Genomic DNA, 23,049 nt, shown 5'->3' with positions numbered 1-23,049 from the left:
AACGTCCACTTAGGTAACTGGCTCTATAGTCTTAGGCAAATTACTTCACCTACGTCAGCCTACCTTTTCCCATCTTTTAAAGTGGCATAATAGCAGCTACCCCTTCGGTCCGGTCCGTCGTCGTTAAATGAATGAAGTGTGTCGAGCGCTGTAAACTGCGATAAACTGTGCTGTCACTGTTTTCCGGGACCACGTGGCGCCGACCCTGGGACCAGCCACCCAAGGCTGCACAGAAATCCAGCCTCTCCGCTCCGACCGCCAGGGTGCGCTGTGACGCGGCTCGGGGACTGGCGGGAGGCCGCTCTAGCTTCGCTCGGGGAAGTCGCTGCCCTTACCTTCAGCAGGACCTCGCGTCTCTGGGTCCGCGCCCGCTGGCATCTCCGCTCAGTCCTCCAGCTACCCACTGCCCGCCTGCCACCCACCATGGCCCTGCTGCACTCTGGCCGTTTCCTGTCTGGAGTCGCCGCGGCTTTCCACCCAGGCCTCGCTGCCGCGGCTTCTGCCAGAGCCAGGTAAGCAGGGGGGAAAGGAGCCGGGGCGACGGGCCTGCCCAGCCGAGCTGCCGGCGCCCCAGGACGTCTAACCCGCCTTGAAGGCACACGTGGGCACCCTCACACACCAACTTTCTCCGCTCCCCTCTCGGATTCACAGGGGGCTGATGATTGAGCGTCCACATCTTACAATGACCCTTTGGGTCCTACATCCCACCGCTCCCATGTCCCTGGGACTGTTGGAGAGCATGCCAACGTGTTCCCCTGGGTTAGGAAGTGTGTCCCTCTACGGCACCCGGACTCCATTAGGGGTTGGGGGCGGGGGTAGGATCTCAGTTTCGGCTCAGTTGGGGGTGGGAGAGAGGGGAGAGCACCCAGGCTGCAGCGCAGAGGAGGCCTCGCCCGGATTGGCTGCGGCGCCGGCACTGCCTCGCGCCTATTGGCTGCGGCGCCGGGGGAGCGTGTGCCCTTGACCCGTTGGGGGGCGGCAGGGCTCACTCGTAGTAGTCTCCCTGGGACGCTGCAGGCTTGGACTGACTGCGGTGACTGCCGTTTGTGTGTCGGGGCAAGGAAGCTCGAGGGAGGAAAATTCTTGGGCTCTGGCTTTCGGGCCCGGCTTTCCTCTGCATTCTGTGGCCTTGGCTCCCAGCATCCTCCCGCCAGTCGCCTCCTGAGTCACCAGTGACCCCTCCCCCAGCCCTTTGGCCCTGGGATGTAAGAGTCCGGGTGGAGTGACTCCCCTCTCCCGCCTTTTATCCCTCAGGAGGTCTAGCTGTGGGAAAGTTGCCTTTCTTCCCCTCCCGCTCGCTCTGCTTTTTGATCTAGGATTTCTTCAGCCTAGTTTCACAGAGCCAGGCACTAGACCTGTGCTAGATAGATACTGCAGTGAACAAGCAAGCCCGAGGGAGGCGTCGCTGCCACTCAGAAATTCCAAATATGTCATTTCAAACTGTGTGATGTGTTGCAGAGAAAAGGTTGCAGCGCATGAAACGAGTCAGTAATCCCTTCCTAGTGGAGAGACCTAAGCCAGGCTGTTTAATTCACTCAAAAAGCCGATTTGGGACAGTGTCCTTAATAACTCCCTAATCAGGAACCGAGTCTCCAAAACCACCCCAATCAGATATTAACTCTAAAGAGCGAAGCCTTGACCTCTCGGACGTGTCTTGGCCTTTTCGTTTAAATGCATCCAGGAAGCCTCTAAGCCGGCGGGACACTTTGTCCTTTCCAAACCCTGCACAGGTTTGCCCAGGCTTTCACTTTCTTCTCTCCCTGATTTGGTTCCTTCTTGGCCCACTGTCAAGCTGTGCTCTTTAAGGCAGCCTATCTAGTGGGCCAGAGTTAGGGAGGGCTTATCCTTCATGGAGCAAATTTGGAGAACAGAAAGTAGTACCTAAAATTACAGCCAAGTGACAGTCTGTTTCACCATTGTAAATCTCTTGTTCTCTGGATTTGACTGAGCGCCCTCAGCTCTACTGACTGGTGAAAATCCTTGTGGCTCTGACCTTTTAGTCATTCTTTCACTTTGACAGCCTGATTCTTTTGTGTCTTTTCCCCATTAGAATGTGAATTCCATGAGAGCAGAGACTATACCTACTACCTTTACTGTTCTGTCTCAGCATTTAGAATGTTGGCTGGCATGCCTTTCAAATGAAATATTTTAACTTTAAACTTTGATTTTTAAATTAATGCAACAGAGACAAATACAACATTTTAGCATTGTATCTTAGTTCAAAATCTAAATATAGGGAAACCAGAGTGGTGCAAAATGTGTACCAAAAAGTCTTAAAGTATGTGAGCACCTGCAGTTGAGGTGTTCAGGTTTAACACTGATGCATGATTGACTGATAGAAACAGGTGCCAGGCCTGGCTATGACTGTTAACTGTTCAGACAACAAGAAAGTAAGAACCTCCTTTCCTGCCACTGTGGATGTGATCTTTACCTAAAGCCTAATGGTTAAGTTGGAAAACATTTATAAAAAATAAACTCAACTGGTTGAAGTTTCTTTTTTTTTTTTTTAAACAGCTCATTCTAATACAGTGAAACCTTGGCAGTTGGTATTCAGAAGAACTGGGTATTTATCCTATGAAATACTTAATTTTCATACTTAAGTCATTTAAATGAACTAAGTTCAAGTGTTTCATATAGCTGCATTTTTTATACAGAAAGCACTAAACATTTAAACTTTCCTTATTGTGCTGTAAAAACACAGTAACATGAAATGGGACAAAGTCACAGGACAGTGAAGAAAGGAAAATATGCTAATGTATTTTATAGATAACTGTTCTTATTTAATTCTGATTATTTAATTTGTGGTGAAATAACTGAAAGAGTATCAGAAGACCCTTTAAAAAGGCCGTGTACGTTAGTGGTACAGTAACCAGTAAGAAGATCATAGTTGTAGTATCGTCTTTGTTGTTTTTAATTCTATGATCATAAGCAAGTTAATTAACTTCTCTTATTTTAAATTAAGAATGTGAGGGAAAGCACTTTAAAAACTGTGAAGCACTAGGTAGGCCTGCAAAAAAATTGCAGAGTTTTTGAGTTGGAGATGCTTATCTGCATACTGCACCTCACATCTTTTGGTTGGCTGGTCAATATTGCTCAATGGCTGAAGTTTTGCACTTTTGTCCAAAGTGCATAGATAAGAGTGCTTTGTAGGCCACAAGTTATCAGCATCAATTTTGTCCCTGGAGCACTCTTGGTTCCCACTAGTACTCTCTAAAAAACAGAGTTCTTGCAGTATAGGTATGATCTTTACCCTTTTAAGCAATAGAATAATAAAGAGCATAAAGAACTCAAACATCCTTACTGATGTAGAACTAAATCAAATGAAATATCCCTGCTCCTTTATTTAGATTAAGATTTAATATTTTGAAATTCTTTTAGAATTCTTAAAAGATAGCACTCTCAGTCAGTTCTCTGCCAGAAGACTCAAGGCTGTGATTTCTGAAGAAATTTCTCTATTAGATAAACTTTTTAAAGAACTTGACAAATAATTGCTTTTCATACCATTTAATAAGAAGGATGCCTTCTCCTTGTGGTTTAGGAGCAGTGGCTCTGTCATTGTTGATGGCAGGCCTTAGAAATAGAACTGCGTTTTTAAAAGTGAAAATTGCATACTAAAAGTTCTATGTCCTTAGGCATTCAGGACATTCCTTGCACTCATCATTTAATGATAGTGATATAGATGGGCAGATGGCTACATGTTTTCAGGATCTGAATCATGGGTAGGATATAATGAAAGCTTTCACCAGGCACAGTTCAGAAATTGCTTCGGGATATCTGTTTCTTACTATTGCTTAGGTACTGAAACAACCTAGCAGCCTAGAACAATGAAAAAGAAAGAAGGAATTTGACTCCTGGCAGGAGCGCTAGTAAGGAGGAAAATTGATGTATCTCCCAAGACTCCAGAAAAAAACTGAGTAGTAATCATTGAAAAGCAAGAAAGGCCTGCATTTGGTCATAAAGTTATAACTTACGCTCCTTAAATTTTTTATATATTTGCCTCACCAGTCTCTGTACTAGTGGCAAGATGGTTTAAAAAAAAAAAAAATGTAGTAGTAATTACGTAGTAACAGTGATACCAGCTAACAGCAAGCACTCGCTGTGTACCAGACCCTGTTTTTGAGTGTTTCACATTAAATAACTCCTTTCATCCCTATAACAACCCTCTGAGATAGGTACTGTTGTGCCGCCACTTTACAAGTAAGGAAAGTTGAGGCTTAGAGAAGTTAATTGATTTGCCAGTGCTCACACAGCTGGTAGGTGACTGAGCATTGGAATCCGTGCTGTTTGCCCCATCCTGACATTGCCCAGGGCAAGCTGTTAAAAGAAGTAAAAGCCTGGGAAATCTGAAAATGGCATAATCCACCCTTTGACAGGAGAAAATTAGCTGTACACACCAATTACAGCTCCAGAGACTGAGACAGTTTTCAGCTTGTCAGGAGAGCTTAAATTAACCTCTGCAGCCGCGTCTGAACAGCCATCCCTTGTGCCTTGTGGAGGAGAGAGGTATATTAGTGCTGACTGGCCACAAGTTCAGCAAGAGAACGATTGTTGGGAAAGAAATTCTAATGAAATAATAATTCATCAGGCTTTCAGTGTGGATAGTGTGCTGTGCTGTGCTGAAACATTTGATTGGTTAGGATTGGATAAATGGTCACTAGAAAAAGGTGGGCTGTTTCACCTAAGTCTTTGGGAACCTTACTTCCCTAGCTTCCAGTTTCTACTGCAACACCCTAGGCTCTTTCTTACCCCTAGCCTCTGCTTAGAATGTCTTTTTCCTCCTTTCATCTGCAGCATTTAGCTCCCAGGTCACCCTCTCCTGGAAGCCTTCCTAAGCCTGTACTTTACTCCCCTTCCCAGGCTATCATGCCCTTTCCTCAGGGCCCCTATGAATAATAATCTATGCCTGGTCTTCATCACTGTACATTATCCCCCTCGCCTCCACCCCCCAGCCTACATTGTCTATAACTCCCTACTGGTCACTCCACTGGGCTAATCTGGTAGTGAGGGATTGTGTTCTTTTTTTTTTAATACCCAGCTCTTAGCACACAACAGGTTCTCAGCAACTGATTTAGAGATCATAAAGACTTTGTTTTCTATAATATGAAACTATAAACAAAAACTCTTTCTGTTCATTATCCCTGAAGGAAAAGGTAGAATAATCTTTTTCTCAGAACAGTAATTTACCATGAGGTAAAAACCTCAGTTTTATCCACTAATGCATCCATGCTGCCAGGAGTTTTATTGGGGGGAAAAAAAAGATAGTGCTTTTCAAGGGTCAATCACAAAGATAGTTTTTGGTAAAAGATAGCCTGAAATTTTTATGTTTTCTGTAGCTAGGATTCAATTTGGGGAAGGTCAAATGAAAGTGTTGTTAGATGTTATTAATATTTGGTCCCTTGATTAAGATTAGCAAAGGATTGTGAGTGCCAGAGAAATAGTCATTGCTTACCTATATGATCAAAACAACAACAAAATAATATAAACATATAACATGATTGTAAAGAACCTGGCTCTTTCAAATGTGCAGAACATCAAAAAAAATAACTTTGAGTTGGAAAATAGAAAAAAAAAACTCATTGTACCTTAAATTCTTTTGTTCACTGAATTGCTAGCCAAAACTAAGATTAATCTACTAAATTTGTTCTAATATATCCTTAAATAATCAAAGACATGAGAGTCTACATAAAGCATAGAGAAGTATTCTGCTTTCTAAAACACAGAATCTCTAACATCTAGACAGATTACACGAAAGGTAAAAAGTAACCTTTCATATTGTTGGTAAAATCACCAAGAATGATTGAGCAAAAACCTTGTTAAAATGGCAACACATTTCTAGCTTCTTTTCAGACCCAGTTATTACAAATCAAAACAAAATTCACTTTCTAAGGTTTGTCAAGTAACACCACTTGCAGCGTCTCAGTTCACTGACAAGGGATTAAACCAGGCCACGGCAATGAAAGCCCAGAATCCTAGCCATGAGGCTACCATAGAACGCAACTCCCCTAAAGTGTGTCTTACATGTTCTTTCACAAACTGACACTTTAGGATAGTCTCTCAGTTTCATTTCTGATACAGTGAATCTTGGTAGGCATATGCCATATAAATAAAGGCTCAAAGGCTCTTTTGGATCCTTAGTAAATTTTAGGAGAATAAAGGGATACAAAGACCAAAATGTTTGAGAGCAACTGCCCACTCCAGTACTCTTGCCTGGAAAATCCCATGGGTAGAGGAGCCTGGTAGGCCGCAGTCCATGGGGTCGTGAAGAGTCGGACCTGACTGAGCAACTTCCCTTTCACTTTTCACTTTCATGCATTGGAGAAGGAAATGGCAACCCACTCCAGTGTTCTTGCCTGGAGAATCCCAGGGATGGGGGAGCCTGGTGGGCTGCCGTCTCTGGGGTCACACAGAGTCGGACACGACTGAAGCGACTTAGCAGCAGTAGCAGCTTTGGGACAACACTTTTTTCCCTTAAAAAACAAAAACTTACACATTTATTTCTGTGTCACTGTTGATCATAGTATAGTTTCAACCACTCAATCATTATAATCTTAACCAAAGTAACTTATATTTCACAGATAAAACGGGAGGGAGTTGATGTCAGTCCTACACAGCATTTAATTAGGCTTAGTAATCAGCATTTCAGTGTTTTGTCATGCTTAGAAGTTATCTCCATATCAATGATTAATTACTCTGTTAACTCATTATATATGAATCCAAGATTTTAAGTTATTCAAAGATCTGAGAAATTGTCTTCGAGTATTCGAAAATTTACAGTTCTCCCCAAAATTCTCTCCAAAACCCATAACCCTAGTCTAATCATGAGAAGAACATCAGACAAATTTCAGAAGAGGGACATCCTACAGAGTATCCCTAACCAGTCCCCCAAAACAGTCAACATCATCAAAATAAGGTATGTCTGATACTGTTGCAGGCAAGAAGAGCCTAGGGGGACATGACAACTAAGTGTGATGTGGTGACCTGGACAGATACAGAACGCTGGGTAGAAACTAAAAAGTCTGAATAAGTTGTAGACTTAACGTAACAACCATTGGTTCTTTCATTGTAACAAGTGTACGGTACTAATATAAAGTGTTAAGAGGAAACTGTTGTGGGGTGGGTGTACAGGAGTTCTGTACTATCCAATTTTCTCTAAATATAAACTGTTCTAAAAAATAAAGTCTGTTAATAAAAGTGAAAGTATATTATTACTGGGAACCTCCCCGGTGGTCCAGTGGTTAAGACTCCCTGCTCCCAAAGCAGAGTGCTGGGTTCGATCCCTGGTCAAGGAACTAGAGCCCACATGTTGCAACTAAGATCCCCCATGCCACAGTGAAGATCAGAGATCCCATGTGCCTCTGCAGAGTCCCAGTGCAGCCACATAAGTAAAATTTTTAAAATATATTTTAAAATATCCTATTACTGTTGAAATTTAAAATTTGTCAAAATAAAAATATGGTTGAACACAAATTTACATTTTCCATAATTTTGGACATTTAGGAGTGGTGTTGGGCTTCCTAGGTGACTGAGTGGTAAAGAATTCACCTGCCATTGCAGGAGACGTAAGAGATGCGGCTTTTTTTTTTTTAATTGAAGGATAATTGCTTTACAGAATTTTGTGGCTTTCTGTCATACATCAGCAAGAATCAGCCATTTATTTTCAGGGCAGCAATGGAGAAATGGAGAACAAACCTATGGACAAAGTGGGAGGAGAGGAGGGAGAAGGGGAGATGTATGGAGAGAGTAACATAGAAATTTACGATACCATGGGTAAAACATAGTCAATGGGAATATGACTCAGGGTACTCAAAACAGGGGCTCTGCGACAGGCTGAAGGGCAGGGTGGGGAGGGAGATGCGGCTCTGATCCCTGGGTTTGGGAAGATCCCCTGGAGAAGAAAATGCCAACCTACGCCAGTATTCTTGCCTGGAGAATCCCATGGACAGAGGAGCCTGGTGGGCTACAGTCCGTGCGGGATCACAAGAGTTGGACACGACTGAGCATGCACGCTTAGGAGTGCTGTTAGCGTCAAGCGAACTAGTGTAAATTGAGAAAAAACAAACCCACATAGAATAAGTTGTATGCTTGTACTATAGTAACATGAATAAATAAAATATATAGCTGGGTTTAAAAATCAAATTTAGTCTTCTTTATCAAGGATTTAATTTATATGAACTTGAATTTCTAAAATGTTTCTGAGCTGTTTAAGAAAAGAAAAGTTGAGTCTAGCACATTTTAAGCACTAAAAATTCAGTTTCTGTAACAATTAGAACAGACCACCTTTACTTTGAGGTTTTTATAATCTATTTTATCAGAAATAGAGTAATCAGAGATAGAAAACATTTAACATTCAGACACTCAGAGATATAACAAACAAACAGAAAAAGACTTTCTGAATTATACATGGAGACCTTATATCTCTTAAGATCTGTAACTTCAGACTTCCCCGGTGGTCCGGTGGGGACACGGGTTTGATCCTTGCTCTGGAAACTAAGATCCTGCATGCCAAAAAGAAAACACTATAACTTCAGTTACAGATGAGAAGTAAAAACACACAATCTCAAGTCTTATTTTAAAAAAAGAAGAGGTGCAGAGAACTTCCCTAGTGGTCCAATGGATAAGAATCCCCCTGCCAATGCAGGGGACACAGGCTTGATCCCTGGCCTGAGAGGATTCTGCACGCCACAAAGCAGCTGGGCCCGTGCACACTCTCCACTGGTGACCACTAGTTTGTTTTCTGTATTTCTGGGTCTGCTTCTTTTTTGATAGGTTCACTAGCTTTGTTGTATTTTTTAGATTCCACATGTAAGTGATATACAGTATTTGCCTTTCTCTGTCTGACTTAATTTCACTTCACATAATGCCCTCCCAAGTCAATCCACATTGCTGCAAGTGGCAAGATTTCATTTAAAGGATATCTTTTAAGGTAAAATCATGACTCATACAAATATAAAATACTGAGCATTGTTAAAGATTTTAACTCAATAAATAATAAGGAAATCAGTGCAGTGTTACAACTGCTCTAAATACCTGGCAATTCTTTGTCATCTTCTCCACCACTTCTGCCCTGGCCTGGTTCAAGCCTTCACCTCTTTCTCTTGCTGGGTAAGGAACCAGATTTTTCAGTGATCCTTCTGCATTTCCTCTCCCTCTCTGCATTCAGTGACCATCTTGTGACCAGACAAGCTATAAAAATCTGTTCATGTCACTGTTCTTACCTGATCACCGTCTACCCTCCAGAAAAAAACTTAAATGATTCTGTATATTTTCACTGCATCCAAAGTAGAGCCCTGCAATCTGTTTTAGCAGGCTTTCCAAATGATGTCCTTAACAAGTTGGTAAACAGGCTAAAATGCAGCCCCCTTGGTTGGGTGTATTGCGTAACAACTTTACATTGGCCTTGCTTCCTTCTCTTCTCTCATCATTTACCACTCGGCTTCTTACTGCCAAATTACTTGCGGTATCCTTTGCCTGGGAATTCAGGTCAGGTTTGGATTGCGTTGAAAGCATGTACATCCACCCTGTCCTTCCCAGGATGATTCAGGTATCCCTGCCTTTTGCTTCTCACAGCATTTGTGTTGATATTATTGGCCTTCTCCACTCTTCAGCAACTGCTGTGACGTCTTAGGTATTGTATTATATTGGTATCTACTGCTATACTGTATGCATAGTAGACATGCAAACATTTCTTGAAATGGATTTTTGGCAGATCCAAGTTGTCTCTGGCCGTGGAAATCTAGGTACTGTGACTGATGTCTTATTTTTCCCATTACAGCTCCTGGTGGGCTCATGTGGAGATGGGACCCCCAGATCCCATCCTGGGAGTAACAGAAGCCTTTAAGAGAGACACCAACAGCAAAAAGATGAACCTGGGAGTTGGTGCCTACCGGGATGATAATGGAAAGCCTTACGTGCTTCCAAGTGTCCGGAAGGTAAGCTTGCTAGACATCTGTTTGATGGGGATAAATAACTGAGGGGCCCTCCTGAAGACAGACTCCTGGATTGGGAGTCAGGAGACCTGGGTTCTAGTTCTGATACTCACTACCTGAATCACATGTGTTATCTAGGGTAGTCTCCTTAGCTATAAAAGTGAGAGGTTGGAACTATATGATCTTTTCCAAGATTGAACTTCTATGATTATCTGTAAAACAGGCAGACTGTAATGATGGCTGAGATGGTTGAATGGCATCACCGACTTGATGGACACGAATTTAAGTAAGCTCCAAGAGTTGGTAATGGACAGGGAAGACTGGCGTGCTGTAGTCCATGGGGTCACAAAGAGTCGGACATGACTGAGTGACTGAACTGAACTGACTATAATGATTAATCCTAAAGATGCACAAAAGGACCAAGGATTTAAACCTTGTCTCTTGGTGATAGGAATAGCCCGTTGTGGATGAGGGTTACCATTGTTATTTTCCATTTCTCCCATTTTGATTGCCTTAATAAGACACAACTACCTAGGCATGCTCTGTCCTTTCATCCTACTGAACTATTAAATAATTTTATTTTGTTATATTTTTATTAGTAGTATTTTTACTGGTTATCACAACTCTAAATAATGTAACTAATTTCCTTCTAACAACTTTTTAAAAGAAAGTATTTCCTTTCCATCTGCATCTCTTCTGATGAAATATCAGTGTGCTGCTGTGTCACTTCCAGACAAGGAGTAGTGATGTGTTGTTCCTACAAACAGCAGAACTAGGCATCCTGAGTGGGAGTTACAGAAGCATAGTTTCGGGTGACAGTAGAGAACCACATTTGAGCTTCAGTAGGCTGGCTCAGGCCCTTGGGAGCCGCTGCAGTAACAGAGCAGGGGCTGAATGAACCACCAAAAGAAGAAATTTCTGAGTGTGTAGGAGTACAGATTAGGTGTCATCTCTCTAAGTAGAAAAAAAGGACTTAAGAAATAGCTGTGATAAGAAGACTCACAAAAACTGCCGGCTCCTGGGTCTCAGGTCATGCAGGGGTTACTTTTGTTCTCAGTGAGTTAGTTTAAAGTATTTGGCGTGAGGCTTCCCTGGTGGTCCAGTGGATGAGAATCCGCCTGCCAGTGCAGGGGTCATGGTTCAATCTCTGGTCAAGAAGATCCCACATACCTTGGTGCAGCTAAGCTCATGTGCCGCCACTACTGAGCCCATGCTCCAAAACAAGAGAAACCACTGCAGTGAGAAACCTGTGTGCCACAACTAGAAAAAGCCCACGCACAGCAATGAAGACCCAGTGAAATCAAAAATTAATTTTTTTTAAGACCTGGATTAAAAAGAAAAAGATTATCTGCCTGAACAAATTTTTAAAAAATAAAATTTAATTTAAAAAATTAAGTATTTAGCATGTGTTAGCTATTGACAGAAGCTGAAATACTACCACACACTTTTGTATATTACCTCCTAACTCTTTACCTGAGTCATATGAGGTGTAGAAACAGCTGTTGAGCAAACTGAGATTCAAGGAGGTTAATAAATCACCCAGAGTCACACAGCTAGTAAGGGTCAGCCAGGCCTCTGACTCCAAAGCATGAAGCTACGTGACTATAACTGTCAACCTTGAGACTCCATGGACTATAGCCCACCAGGCTCCTCTGGCCACGGGGATTCTCCAGGCAAGAATACTGGAGTGGGTTGCCATGCCCTCCTCCAGGCGATCTTCCCAACCCAGGGGTTGAACCCAGGTCTCCCACATTGCAGGAAGATTCTTTACCATCTGAGCCACCAGGGAAGCCCTCTTAGACTGGCATATACCTTGAAATACTCCTTTATGTATTCAGTTTGATTTTATCATCTTATATTTATTTTACGTGTTGCTCTTAAACTTTGCTCTTGTGCATCCTAAGAATGCCATGTTTTGTTAAACCAAGAGATATCATATACCTACCCATTCACATAAAACCTAACTTTAAAAAATAATAAAATATTATTAAAAAATATAAAATTTCTGTGCTATTTATAAAATATATTCTAGTTACCCTTCTTCTTGGACAGTATCTCCAAACTTTTTAAAAGAGGCTTTACTTCCAAAATTTAACTTAGAAAACATTTTTTCCTTATCTAGGCGGAGGCCCAGATTGCTGCAAAAAATTTGGATAAAGAATACCTGCCCATTGGGGGACTGGCTGAATTTTGTAAGGCATCTGCAGAACTAGCCCTGGGTGAGAACAATGAAGTGTTGAAAAGTGGCCGGGTAAGTAGCACAGACTCTGGCATCATACCAGGTCTATTTTTAAATTTAACAGATTAAAGAAATTTGAAATAATTTAAACAAGATATATCACTTTGTGTGTGATGATTGTTTGGAGGTGGCTACATGATGACTAATATCTCTTCCTTTAGATAGTAAATTGGCACTCATTCAATAAAAGATTTCCTATAATACTAATTCCCAAAATGTAGTAGGAATATGAAAATGTAATCTGACCAAAGATTTGCCACTGCTTTTGCTCTTAGTCTGTGTGAGCTTTTGTTCGTTTTACACTGAATGGCTTTTAAGAGTGCCAAACTATGCTGAGTTTTAAGGCCTGAAGTTAGCCCTCTCACCCTCATGCTCCCACGCTTCCAGCTTAGGTACAGGAAACAGGCAGAAAACAAGCCACAGGGGGACTTCTGGGGCCAAGACAAGTCTGGCAGTCCTCTGCCTCCTCTTCACAGCCAGCTTGCACGTAGAAAGAGAGCAGACCATACTTACTTCTGAGTGTCTCCCTCCTCTCAGGGCAGAGAGCCTCACTATAGCCATGAGAGGATGCACAAGGGACTGCTAGATGTCTTCTCCCTCCAGTTCCCTGGGGGGCCCTCTTTCTATGAAAGAAAGAGGTCCCTAAAGGTCACTGAACATAAGCTTTTTACAAACAGATTCTTGTATGCACCCACAGAAAAAGCATAAGCCACTTCATGCACGTGGGATACAGCCAGCTAGCCTGACACGTGGGCTCATGTGCATTACAGTTTACTTGCCTTTGAAGCAAATATATTTTTTAAATAGATACATTTGTGTGTTTAAATACTTACTTTTCTGGGTAAGTCTGGGGGAAAACACACAAAGTAGCAAAGCTGAACTAACACACCTCCCTTCCCCATTCCCTAGGCCAGAATAAATGGTTTATTCATAAGACTGGTCTAAGTCAGTACATCAGTTCATTAACTGCAAGGAAAGCATACACCTCAACCCCAGGGTCATGTAGTATTGATTGTAAGTCATGGACAAAATGTGGTCTGATGGCTGGCTGTCAACCAACAACCTGTTGAAGTAAAGTGCAGTAACTCAGTCGTCTGTGACTCTTTGTGACCCCATGGACTGTAGCTTACCAGGCTCCTCTGTCCATGGGATTTTCCAGACAAGAGTATTGGAGTGGGTTGCCATTTCCTTCTCCAGGGGATCTTCCCAACCCAGAAATTGAACCCAGGTCTCCAACATTGCAGGCAGATGCTTTACGGTCTGAGCCACCAGGGAAGATCCAACCACCTGTTTACGAGTCATTAAAATGTCTATATTTTTCTGTAATTTTGCTTAGTCTGTGTTCCTTGAGTGAATTACAGCTAAGTATAAGACTGGCCTATCTTAAAATAACAGTTTAAATAAAATAACATCAGTTTCTCTTTTATAAATTGCTATGCCTTTGTCAGTCTTATTATCAGATCTACAGTTAGGTTTTTATTCCTATCATGCCAAAGTTTGCATATGCAAACTTTGTTTACGAAAGAGTACATTAGTAGGGGTTCCCCCCATTTAATGCACCGCCTTCCAGTCCAGAAAATAGACATGTTTTGTAGAGCATAGTACTTTGTGGTGTCTTCAAGCAACAAACAAAAAAAACCCTACTGTAGTTTCTTCATCATCCCCTAAAGTTGACCAGTTTGAAGATTTACTGAGGCCGTTTCCCTGTTACCCAAAAGATATTTTCAGATTATGAAAACTCATAGGCTATGATTCATGTAATAATGTTATTCTAACATACTTGTTGACTTTTTAAGATGAGTTGCTTTTTCATGTTCAGAGAGTCATTCGATTTCATCTAAGTCTAGAATAATATTTTAATGTAGTGGCTGTTGGTCATGTCTTTTTTTCTATATATAAATCAGTCCTTTTTCATATCTGGTTGAGGCAGGAGTTGCGTCCTGAAAATTTCTGCAACACAGCATGACACTGACAGTTTTCAGGCCAGGCCGTAAGGAATTAGTGTCCACATGAGCAAAGGTGCTGGAAGGTGAAGAACCAGCTCTTTTGAGAACCTGTAAGGAGAGTCTTGCCTGGAGAATCCCAGGGACGGGGGAGCCTGGTGGGCTGCCATCTATGGGGTCGCACAGAGTCGGACACGACTGAAGCGACTTAACAGCAGCAGCAGCAAGGAGAGTCTCTCTGTCTCTCAGAAAATGGAATGAAAACAATAGTGCTCTTCTCTTGTTTCCAAATCTCCACTTGGAAGGGTATCCTCGGCTTCTGAAGAAGGAGGGGTACTGACTGTACAGTGCCTCTCTGTGGGCTTGGGCGCAGTTTGGGTAAGTTGTGGGCCCGCGGAGAGAGGGCTGCACCTCACTGACCACTCGCCTCTCTCCTTCAGTATGTCACCGTGCAGACCATTTCTGGAACCGGGGCCTTAAGGATCGGAGCCAATTTTCTGGTGAGTCTGGAAACTCCTTCAGGAAAGAGCTGTAAGACGGTCTGTAAGTTAGGGATGATGGGGTTCCCAACTCCATATGTGTTTGACTTCTGACCTGGAAGTAGATTTTCTCTTTCCACAAGGCTGGAAGATTTCCTGTTCTCTGATAAATGAAGTTTGAGGAGGGGAGGAATGGAAGTACTTAGGAAAAACAATAAGGAAGAGATTATTATAAAGTACAACTTACTGAGCACATACTGTAACTAGGAGCTTTTATATTTTAACGTGTTTTATCTTTCTGAGGGAGACTTAGATAATGCCGTTTTACAGAGGAAGAAAGTGAGCCCAGACAAATCCTTGGCGACACAGCCCAGTATAATTGTCGGAGCCTGAACCAACCCAGGAAGTCTCACTGCTGAGTCACCACTGTCTCTCAGTCATAGAGAGAAGCTGACTTTCAGTAGAGCAAAACGTCCTCTCAGTAAAATATACTTTTTTTTTTTTTTTGGACTCTCCTTTCTTCATTTTTCCATTCACTTTCATTCAATCTTTTAGCAAAGATTTTTTAAGTTCAGCCGGGATGTCTTCCTGCCCAAACCAACCTGGGGGAATCATACACCCATCTTCAGGGATGCTGGCATGCAACTCCAGAGTTATCGGTACTATGACCCCAAGACGTGTGGCTTTGACTTCACAGGCGCTATTGAGGACATTTCAGTAAGTGTGGCTCTCAGGGCAGGAGGGAGAGGGAACAAGGAATAAACCTCCTTGTGGAGGTTTGAAGTCTCCCTAGTTGAGTCCAATATCCAACTTAAAATACTGGGATGAGGGACTTCCTGGTGGTCCAGGGACTTCTGGTGGCCCAGTGGTTAAGCCTCTCCATCCACTGCAAGATATTATGGATTTGATCCCTGGTCGGGGAACTAAGATCCTTCATGCCACGTGGAGTGGCCAAAAAAAAAAACCCAAGATGAGCTAATTCCAGACCTCATGTTATCTTCGTTACTTATCAAATAATGGTGACCCTGTGCGTTTCAGGTAAATGATCTCTTGTAAAGCTGCAGAGTAATCTCTTGGTCCTTGTTCTTTTTAGAAAATACCAGCGCAGAGTGTCATTCTCCTGCACGCCTGTGCCCACAACCCCACAGGAGTGGACCCTCGTCCTGAGCAGTGGAAGGAGATGGCGACAGTGGTGAAGGTGAGGGGGGTGAACTGACCGCTGACAGTTCTGCATTTAGGAACTAGCCTTGGACGCTTCACTTGGCAGAGTCTTAGCAGTGAGAATTAACCTCAAGGCTGCATGAAATTTCCACTCATTGTGTAGTCACCAGAAAAGAGTTCCTCATTTGCATAATTAGCAGTTCTGTAATTCATGATACACCAGGAGTTTGAAAATAACCTTTTGTTCCTCAGCCAAGATGTATGGGATTCTGATAAAACTTGTCCCTGGCTAGTCTGCACAGCTGGCATCCTCAGCCCCATGGCGTCTGCTGGTGGTGCCTCCACTTGCCCTGGTCAGTGGTTGCCTGGTCATCCTTTCATCCACTGTTTCACATCCCCTCCTGTCTTTGCCACTCTTCTCAGCACTGCCATTAATTATCCACAGTGAGTCTCATTCCTCTATGAGAGAAGGCACTCATCAAAGTTCCCAAGGAGGGAGATACTCCTATTGCCTCACGTCCCCATTCTCATTCCTTTTGGTTTTCCCTTTCTTTCCATTCTGTCAAACCTAAGCTGCGAACAGAATGAGACAGAGAAACAGCATTCAGAGAGCACTTTCCAGATGAGATGGTTATAATGTGGCCTGGAATAAGATGGCCTGTCAGAGTCACATTAGCTCCAGGAAAGGCTAAAGCTAGTCCTATGTTGACTGCACCAAAATAATTACCCAGACCACTGTGGGCCTTAGAAGAGCTTCCTGTTTGGACTTCCCTGACAGTCCAGTGGTTAAGACTCTGCTCTTCCAATGCAGGGGGCGCGGGTTCAATTTCTGGTCAGGGAACTAAGATCCTACACACTGCACAGCTGGGCCGAAAAACAAGGAAGCAGTTTTCCTGTTTGACCACACAGCATTCTATCCAGACTGGATTATCTTTTCTTAATGTCTTCTTGAAGGCCGATATCCACCAACATAAAAAAAAAATATATATATATGTTAATATCTTAACTCTAGGAAAGATAAACAGCTCCAAACTGACACCTGGGGACAAAATTGTTGACCCTAAGCAAAGCAGGCATGGTCCCAATAAGCACAGGTAATCATCTGGGGTGTCTTGAGAAGGACTGCGTAAAGCTTTGGTCATCTTTTCTTTCCTTCCCAGAAAAACAATCTCTTTGCATTCTTTGACATGGCCTACCAAGGCTTTGCCAGTGGTGATGGTAACAAGGATGCCTGGGCTGTGCGCCACTTCATCGAACAGGGCATTAATGTTTGTCTCTGCCAGTCCTATGCCAAGAACATGGGCTTATATGGTAAGCTAAAGGACTGAGGGTAATGTGTGTTTTGTTGAGATTGAAGAAGTGCTGGGAGAGGGGGCCACAAAAGTGTCGAGTCGAGTGGGGAGGGATTGCACATGAGGATGTGTCTATAACAAAGAGTTATTTTTGTAGTGCTTCTAATGGAAACATATAAGAGATAGCAAATTTAATCATGATTACCTTTATCATTTTCAATCAGAGAACCAGAGGACAAGATCCGTTTTGTCTTTTCAGGTGAGCGTGTGGGAGCCTTCACTGTGGTCTGCAAAGATGCCGAGGAAGCCAAAAGAGTCGAGTCCCAGTTGAAGATCCTGATCCGTCCCATGTATTCCAACCCCCCTATCAATGGGGCCCGGATTGCCTCCACTATTCTCACCAGCCCAGATTTGCGGAAACAATGGTAAAGGCGATTTGCACCTCCCCAGCCATCTGCCTTTCCCACCACTGATCCTTCAAAGCTCCCTTATACTTGGCTTATAGGGGCATGCAGTTATCACTCAGCTTCCATAGGTGAAAGGGGAAGGAGAGAGGAGTATGCATTTTATCAGCACTTTCGAACGAATAAATTGGTTCCCTCCTGTAAGAGACAGGCCTAATTCAGAAACAGCAGTTCCCTGTGGTCCATTATCTCCATGTTAAGCAAAACCTGCCTTCTCCTAAACTGAAGTGTCTTACGTAGGAAAACTTTCTTAACGAATGTTATATCTTTTGTTTTTATCCTAATAATAGCAAGCATTGAATTGGTATTTCTGCATATTTTGTATTATCTATACTATCTGAATCTCTTGGCACCTGTGCTATAAATTAGTGTTACTCAGAAAAAAAAGATTTTTTAATCACAATCCACATAAAGCTTATGTCTTACATCATCACCTATGTATGTATGAATATATAACTGAAACTATATACATATATATACTATATATGTGTATATATGTGTGTGTATATATATATAGCTTTCAAAACTCAATATTTGGTCTTCCTGAGCTATACTCCAATTTTTTTTAAATGCCCCCAACTATATTGAGTTTGTGACCTACTAATGGGTCATGGCCACAGTTTAGAAAACATTGCTCTAGATCAGGGGTTGGCAAACTATGTTCCGCAGATCAAATCTAGGCTGCTCCAATTCTAATAAATAACGTTTTATTGGCACACAGCCCTACCCTCTTCTTGATGAATTTGTATGGATGCTCTCATGTCACAACAGCAGAGTTCAATAGTTGTGACAGAGGGTTATACAGCCCACAGAACCTAATATATTTATGATCTAGCCCTTTAGAGAAAGCTTACCAATCCTTGCTCTATATAATTCAGAGTCTTGGAAGATGTGATTTGTTATGTAAGAGTTTATCCTGTATAGCTGATTAGCTGAGGGGTAGATCCCTAAGCAGCTAATGGGATAGAAAAGCTAAGTCTGTAAGAAACTTCATCCTCAGTTCACCTGGATATCATGTGACAACTATTTTTTCTACCTTAAATTAATCCTATGAACATTGAGGGTAACTAGAGTCTGATTCGAGATATTTCAGATATATGCTAGGCTTACTAAAAAATCAACTACTTTTTAAATTAGAATTTTATTTTTTTTCCTTTACAAAATTATTGTGTGATTACATTTCAGAAAATTTGGGCAAGTCACTATAACCCAGATTTTTTTTTTTCCCTTTGCCTGTTATTATTCCTATTGTAACATGAATAATATGTCTATATATTTATCATTATATGTGTATGTATATATTAAATATATATGTGTAGGGTTGGTTTGTTTTTGTCGCAAAGAATTATAACCTTTTTTCTTAATTTTTAAGTGGTTTTTAAATAAGACTTCCATAGTCCTTAATGGTTATCAAGATTTTTTTTTTTAATGTGTCCATTTCAATATTCATTTGAAGTCTGTAGTGTACAGAGATGACAGAGATACTGTGCTAGGTGACTAAGATGTTTGTCCCTTTGGGGAGTTTATAATCTAGTGAGAGAGATAACATGTATAGCACTGATACAAGACAGACAGACAGGATAAATGCTGAGTAAAGGAAGAGCTGTTATTAGTGGGAAATGAGGAAGGATGTGATGCAGACAGCATCATTTGACTGTGCCTTGAAGAGAGAGGGAGCTCTTTTCCAAAGAAAGGGAGGCGAAAGGAAACTTGGAGGGAGAGATGTGCGTGAGGATCAGCACAGGCGCAGGATGTGCTTTGAACGTCGCAAGTGAGTTTTGTGGCAGAAACACTGAGTGTAAGGAGGATGGAGAGGGCAGCGAAGCTGGGACGGTGAGAGCAGATCAGGAAGTACTCTGATTCTGTAAGAAGTCAGATCTTCATTCTGTGGACAGCAAGGATCATGGATGTGACCCTTGGGGCAGTGGTTGCTGAAGTGGCCCTGCATCTGGCCATTTCACGTACTCAGTGCCTTTAGGGCCCAGGCTCAAAGTGAGTGGGACTGGATGAATAGGACTACAGGAAATTTAAAATCGAAAGCCATCCGTAACGGGGCCAGGGGTTCCAGCTCCAGCCAGCCATCACACTGCTGATGCAATGTTGCTTCTCGTTTTTTAAGAGAGGCTGCAAATATACATCTTTGTGTGCAAGTGCCAAATTTAGGAATGTTTAACCGGGTCACATAAGACACTACTAAGACTCTTATTACTAAGACTCTTATTCGACGTTTACTTGGCAACATGTAACCTCGTTTCTAACTCTGCATGACATCATCATAGAGAGATGGTTTGGAAAAGTGAGCCCATAAAAACAAGAAGGTAAATTCTTCACAGTCATCTAGCTGGTAAAAGCCCACAGGAATTGCCCAGAGCGCCACAGGAATGGAATGAGAGGGTAGATCCTGAGGAAGGAGGAGACTGTGTCTTGAATCCAGAGGACTGCTTTCTTTGCTCCCCAGATGGAATTAACCCTCTCCTCTCAGGGCTCTCTTAGCACAGCACAAATCTATTGGTTCACGGCTTGTCCTGCTTTGTTCCATAGTCGGTTTTTACAGGTATGCCCTGGCCGCAGGTGGCGAGCCTTTAAAGGCAAGGGCCGGGTCTCAGCCCTCCCCTTCCCCTCAGCACTTAGACACGGCTGGGCACATGGCCATTTCACAGCACACTGTCTCAAGTGTGAAGGTGGGAATGTTTCTGCCATCCATGTTAAAGAATAAGGTAATATTTTACTGTTTAATTTGAAGGTTTTGCCCCCTGCATAAAAGATGGAGAGCCTTAGCCCTCCTAAGTTTTAGAATGATTTATTCATTCTTTTTTTTAATTTGAAAATCTAATTGGCTTTATTCAATAATTCATAAATTGGGCAGTATCCATCTGGTAAGTAGAAAGGCACTCTGTTCATTTTCCTTAATAACTCAATTATGTCAACTATTTTAGTTGCCTGATCATAGTGTTCTGATATAAAGCAGAAAGCTATCAAATAGCTTTCTTCCCAGACTAGGACTTGGTCAAGAACAAGGTGCTGAGAGCAGGCTTATCTGTCAGTGCTTGGCCAGAACTGAGCTACATCTTGGGGGATTTTTTTTTTACAGGTTGCAAGAAGTAAAGGGCATGGCCGACCGCATCATCAGCATGCGAACACAGCTGGTGTCCAACCTCAAGAAGGAGGGCTCCTCCCACAACTGGCAGCACATCACTGACCAGATTGGCATGTTTTGTTACACGGGCCTAAAGCCTGAACAGGTGAGTAGACTCCCATTTCTCTCCCGCTGACTAATTGATCTGTCCTTGCCAACCAGAATTCCTCAGGCCACCTGTGTATTTAGGATTACTCTAGGAAGAATCATTTCGAAGCCTTTTTAGGTAAGAAGTATGAAGCATTCATTTCATCTTATTCTTTGTTAGTCGTTTACCTTTTGCTAGTTCTTTACCTATCTGTTTACTCTGTGAGGTTACAAACTTTTGAAGAACAGAGCTTGCCTTGGTCATTTTTATGACCAGCTCTGTTTCTTAGAAAAGATTCCAGAACAAGCAAGAGCATGAATATTGATGGGAGAAGTAGCTATTCCATAGCTAGAGTCTGGGTCAATTTTTCTAGAAATGCTGAATCTAAGATTTTTTTCCACTGTCCCCACCTCAGAATTCAACATCCTTCTTTAAGATAGCTATTTATTCTTCTTTTGTTCTAAGCTAACACACCAAACTCTAGGAATGGGTTTAAGTGAGAAAACAGCGTCTGTTATTTTTTTTCTGTTCTAACCATTGGCTAGTTGTGCTATACCAGGGCTGGGGAGACCACCCCCCTCAACCAGGAAGGACCCACACACTCTCCTCTCTGCAGGTGGAGCGGCTGACCAAGGAGTTCTCCATCTACATGACAAAGGATGGCCGCATCTCTGTGGCAGGGGTCACCTCAGGCAACGTGGCATACCTTGCTCACGCCATTCACCAGGTCACCAAGTAATTCCCCTGGTCAGCGGGAACAGAGACAACCTTCCTGTCTTCAGCCTCTGCTGTTATGAGATCCACATGGAGGAAGAGGGAGGGTGGATGGTGGTGAGCGGATCATTTTTTTCAAACCACAGTACTTTAAAACTCAGCGATTGAATGTGTTTCTCAGAAAAGAACGTGCAGTGAAATAGGGCGGAGGCACCTGTGACTGGTGTCGGGAGCTTTGTGGCTGTAAACCAAACTCACCCTCATCCTTTATTTCCATTTTTTCCACCAGAGTTTACATGTACGAGAAGGCCCCCCCGCAAAAAAAAAAAAAAAAAAAAAACAAACCCTGTCAATCACACCATTGCAATATTTCAGAAGCTTTAAGTGAAACACCTTTTGGTGTCATGGGTTTCTCTGGAGAACCAGCCTGCAAACAGCACCTGTTAGAGGCTTTATGAAAACATGAAGTTCTAACATTAGCAGTCAGCCTCATGTTTGTCCTCCCGTGACTGAGCAACTTGTCAACAAACTGTATTATGGAAATCATGTTTTATAGCGAGTCTGCTGCCACTGTAGTGGGAGAAAATAAAAGATGCTTTTTCCCATCTTATTTAAGAAAAAGAGAAAGAAGGCTTTTCTCTTTCTAGTACCTGCAAGATTTTAATGTTCCTCTTTGCTCCCTAATCACTGCTGTTCCTTTCCTCGGGCCCAGAGATCTGTAACTAGCCCAGATATTCATCCTGTCTTTCTTACTCCCTGAGTGACCATCAATCCCATCCCATAGGATTTATTTATTTGAAGAACGAAGAACATTATTTACTGCTCATCCCAATACCCTCGCTTTTCTCAGCAAAGAATAGCAAAGAGTAGGTAACCGCACTTTATTTGGGCATCCTCTTCAATGTGGGGATGTTGCCTCTGCCCAGTTGGCCCTCGTACCTTTGTGCAGTGTGGTTGTGCGGTCAGTCATCTCATCAGGAGTCAGGCAGTGCAGGGTAGAACCGGGAAAGAGGATATTCTGGGCTTCAGTTTTAACCTTTGTGTGCTGCCAGCTGGGCTCAGGCTTCACCCTCTGGAAAGAAAACCACCATTTGCTCTAATCATGTAGACTTGTTGCAGCCTGGTTTCTCTGTTACAATAAAGTTACTGTAGACTCAACCTGTCTACCTTGTTATCTTTTTTCTTTAATGGGATGAAAAGGTATGAGTGGGTATATATCCCCGGAATCTGGAATTGTGTCCAGGTGACCACAAGCCAAGAGATGTTTTAGCTGTTTCGAATGTAAACTAAAGCCACATCTTAGGTGTCATTCCTTATATCCAGTCCAATAATGTTGAAAATGTGGGTATAATCGTTTGGACCTTGGGGGAACAAGTAAGTGGAGCACCTCAAAATCATGTGGATATAGGCAGTGATGAGATGATGGGGAGGTGGCAACTTCAGATGTCTACAGGATTCAAGCAGGTAATATAAATAAATATTGCATATAAAGTAAAAAAGCGATGTGAACTTGACATGAGATGCGTATTGGTGACCAGCCAACATCCTCAGAGTGAGACATAGAGAAGTAATTGACAGGTACTCTGAAAACAAAAACCCAGGTTGCA

The 23,049-nt window shown here is 42.5% G+C and overlaps 1 protein-coding gene across 1 annotated transcript; it reads left to right on the top strand.

Moving 5' to 3' along the window:
• The first annotated feature begins 315 nt into the window (after window positions 1-315).
• On the top strand, window positions 316-22,600 carry GOT2 (glutamic-oxaloacetic transaminase 2). Its single transcript, XM_004015042.4, has 10 exons — window positions 316-512; window positions 9,773-9,929; window positions 12,049-12,177; window positions 14,549-14,608; window positions 15,143-15,304; window positions 15,681-15,785; window positions 16,909-17,059; window positions 17,300-17,465; window positions 20,596-20,746; window positions 21,345-22,600. Exons 1-10 carry the CDS (start codon window positions 424-426, stop codon window positions 21,465-21,467), a joined length of 1,293 nt encoding a protein of 430 aa, XP_004015091.1. The 5' UTR covers window positions 316-423; the 3' UTR covers window positions 21,468-22,600.
• Window positions 22,601-23,049: the final 449 nt, after the last annotated feature.

Source organism: Ovis aries, chromosome 14 (assembly GCF_016772045.2).
Source record: "Ovis aries strain OAR_USU_Benz2616 breed Rambouillet chromosome 14, ARS-UI_Ramb_v3.0, whole genome shotgun sequence".
Classification (NCBI taxonomy): Eukaryota; Metazoa; Chordata; class Mammalia; order Artiodactyla; family Bovidae; genus Ovis; species Ovis aries.
The sequence above is the reverse complement of the archived record's forward strand: the minus strand, read 5'-3'. Positions and strand labels throughout refer to the sequence as shown.

Excerpts from the sequence above, each read along its gene's own strand:
- GOT2 (XM_004015042.4), top strand. The coding sequence starts at position 424 with ATGGCCCTGCTGCACTCTGGCCGTTTCCTGTCTGGAGTCGCCGCGGCT. Across the intron at positions 12,178-14,548 it reads AAGTGTTGAAAAGTGGCCGG|TATGTCACCGTGCAGACCAT; the intron begins GTAAGTAGCACA and ends TCTCTCCTTCAG. Across the intron at positions 17,466-20,595 it reads CCAGATTTGCGGAAACAATG|GTTGCAAGAAGTAAAGGGCA; the intron begins GTAAAGGCGATT and ends TTTTTTTTACAG.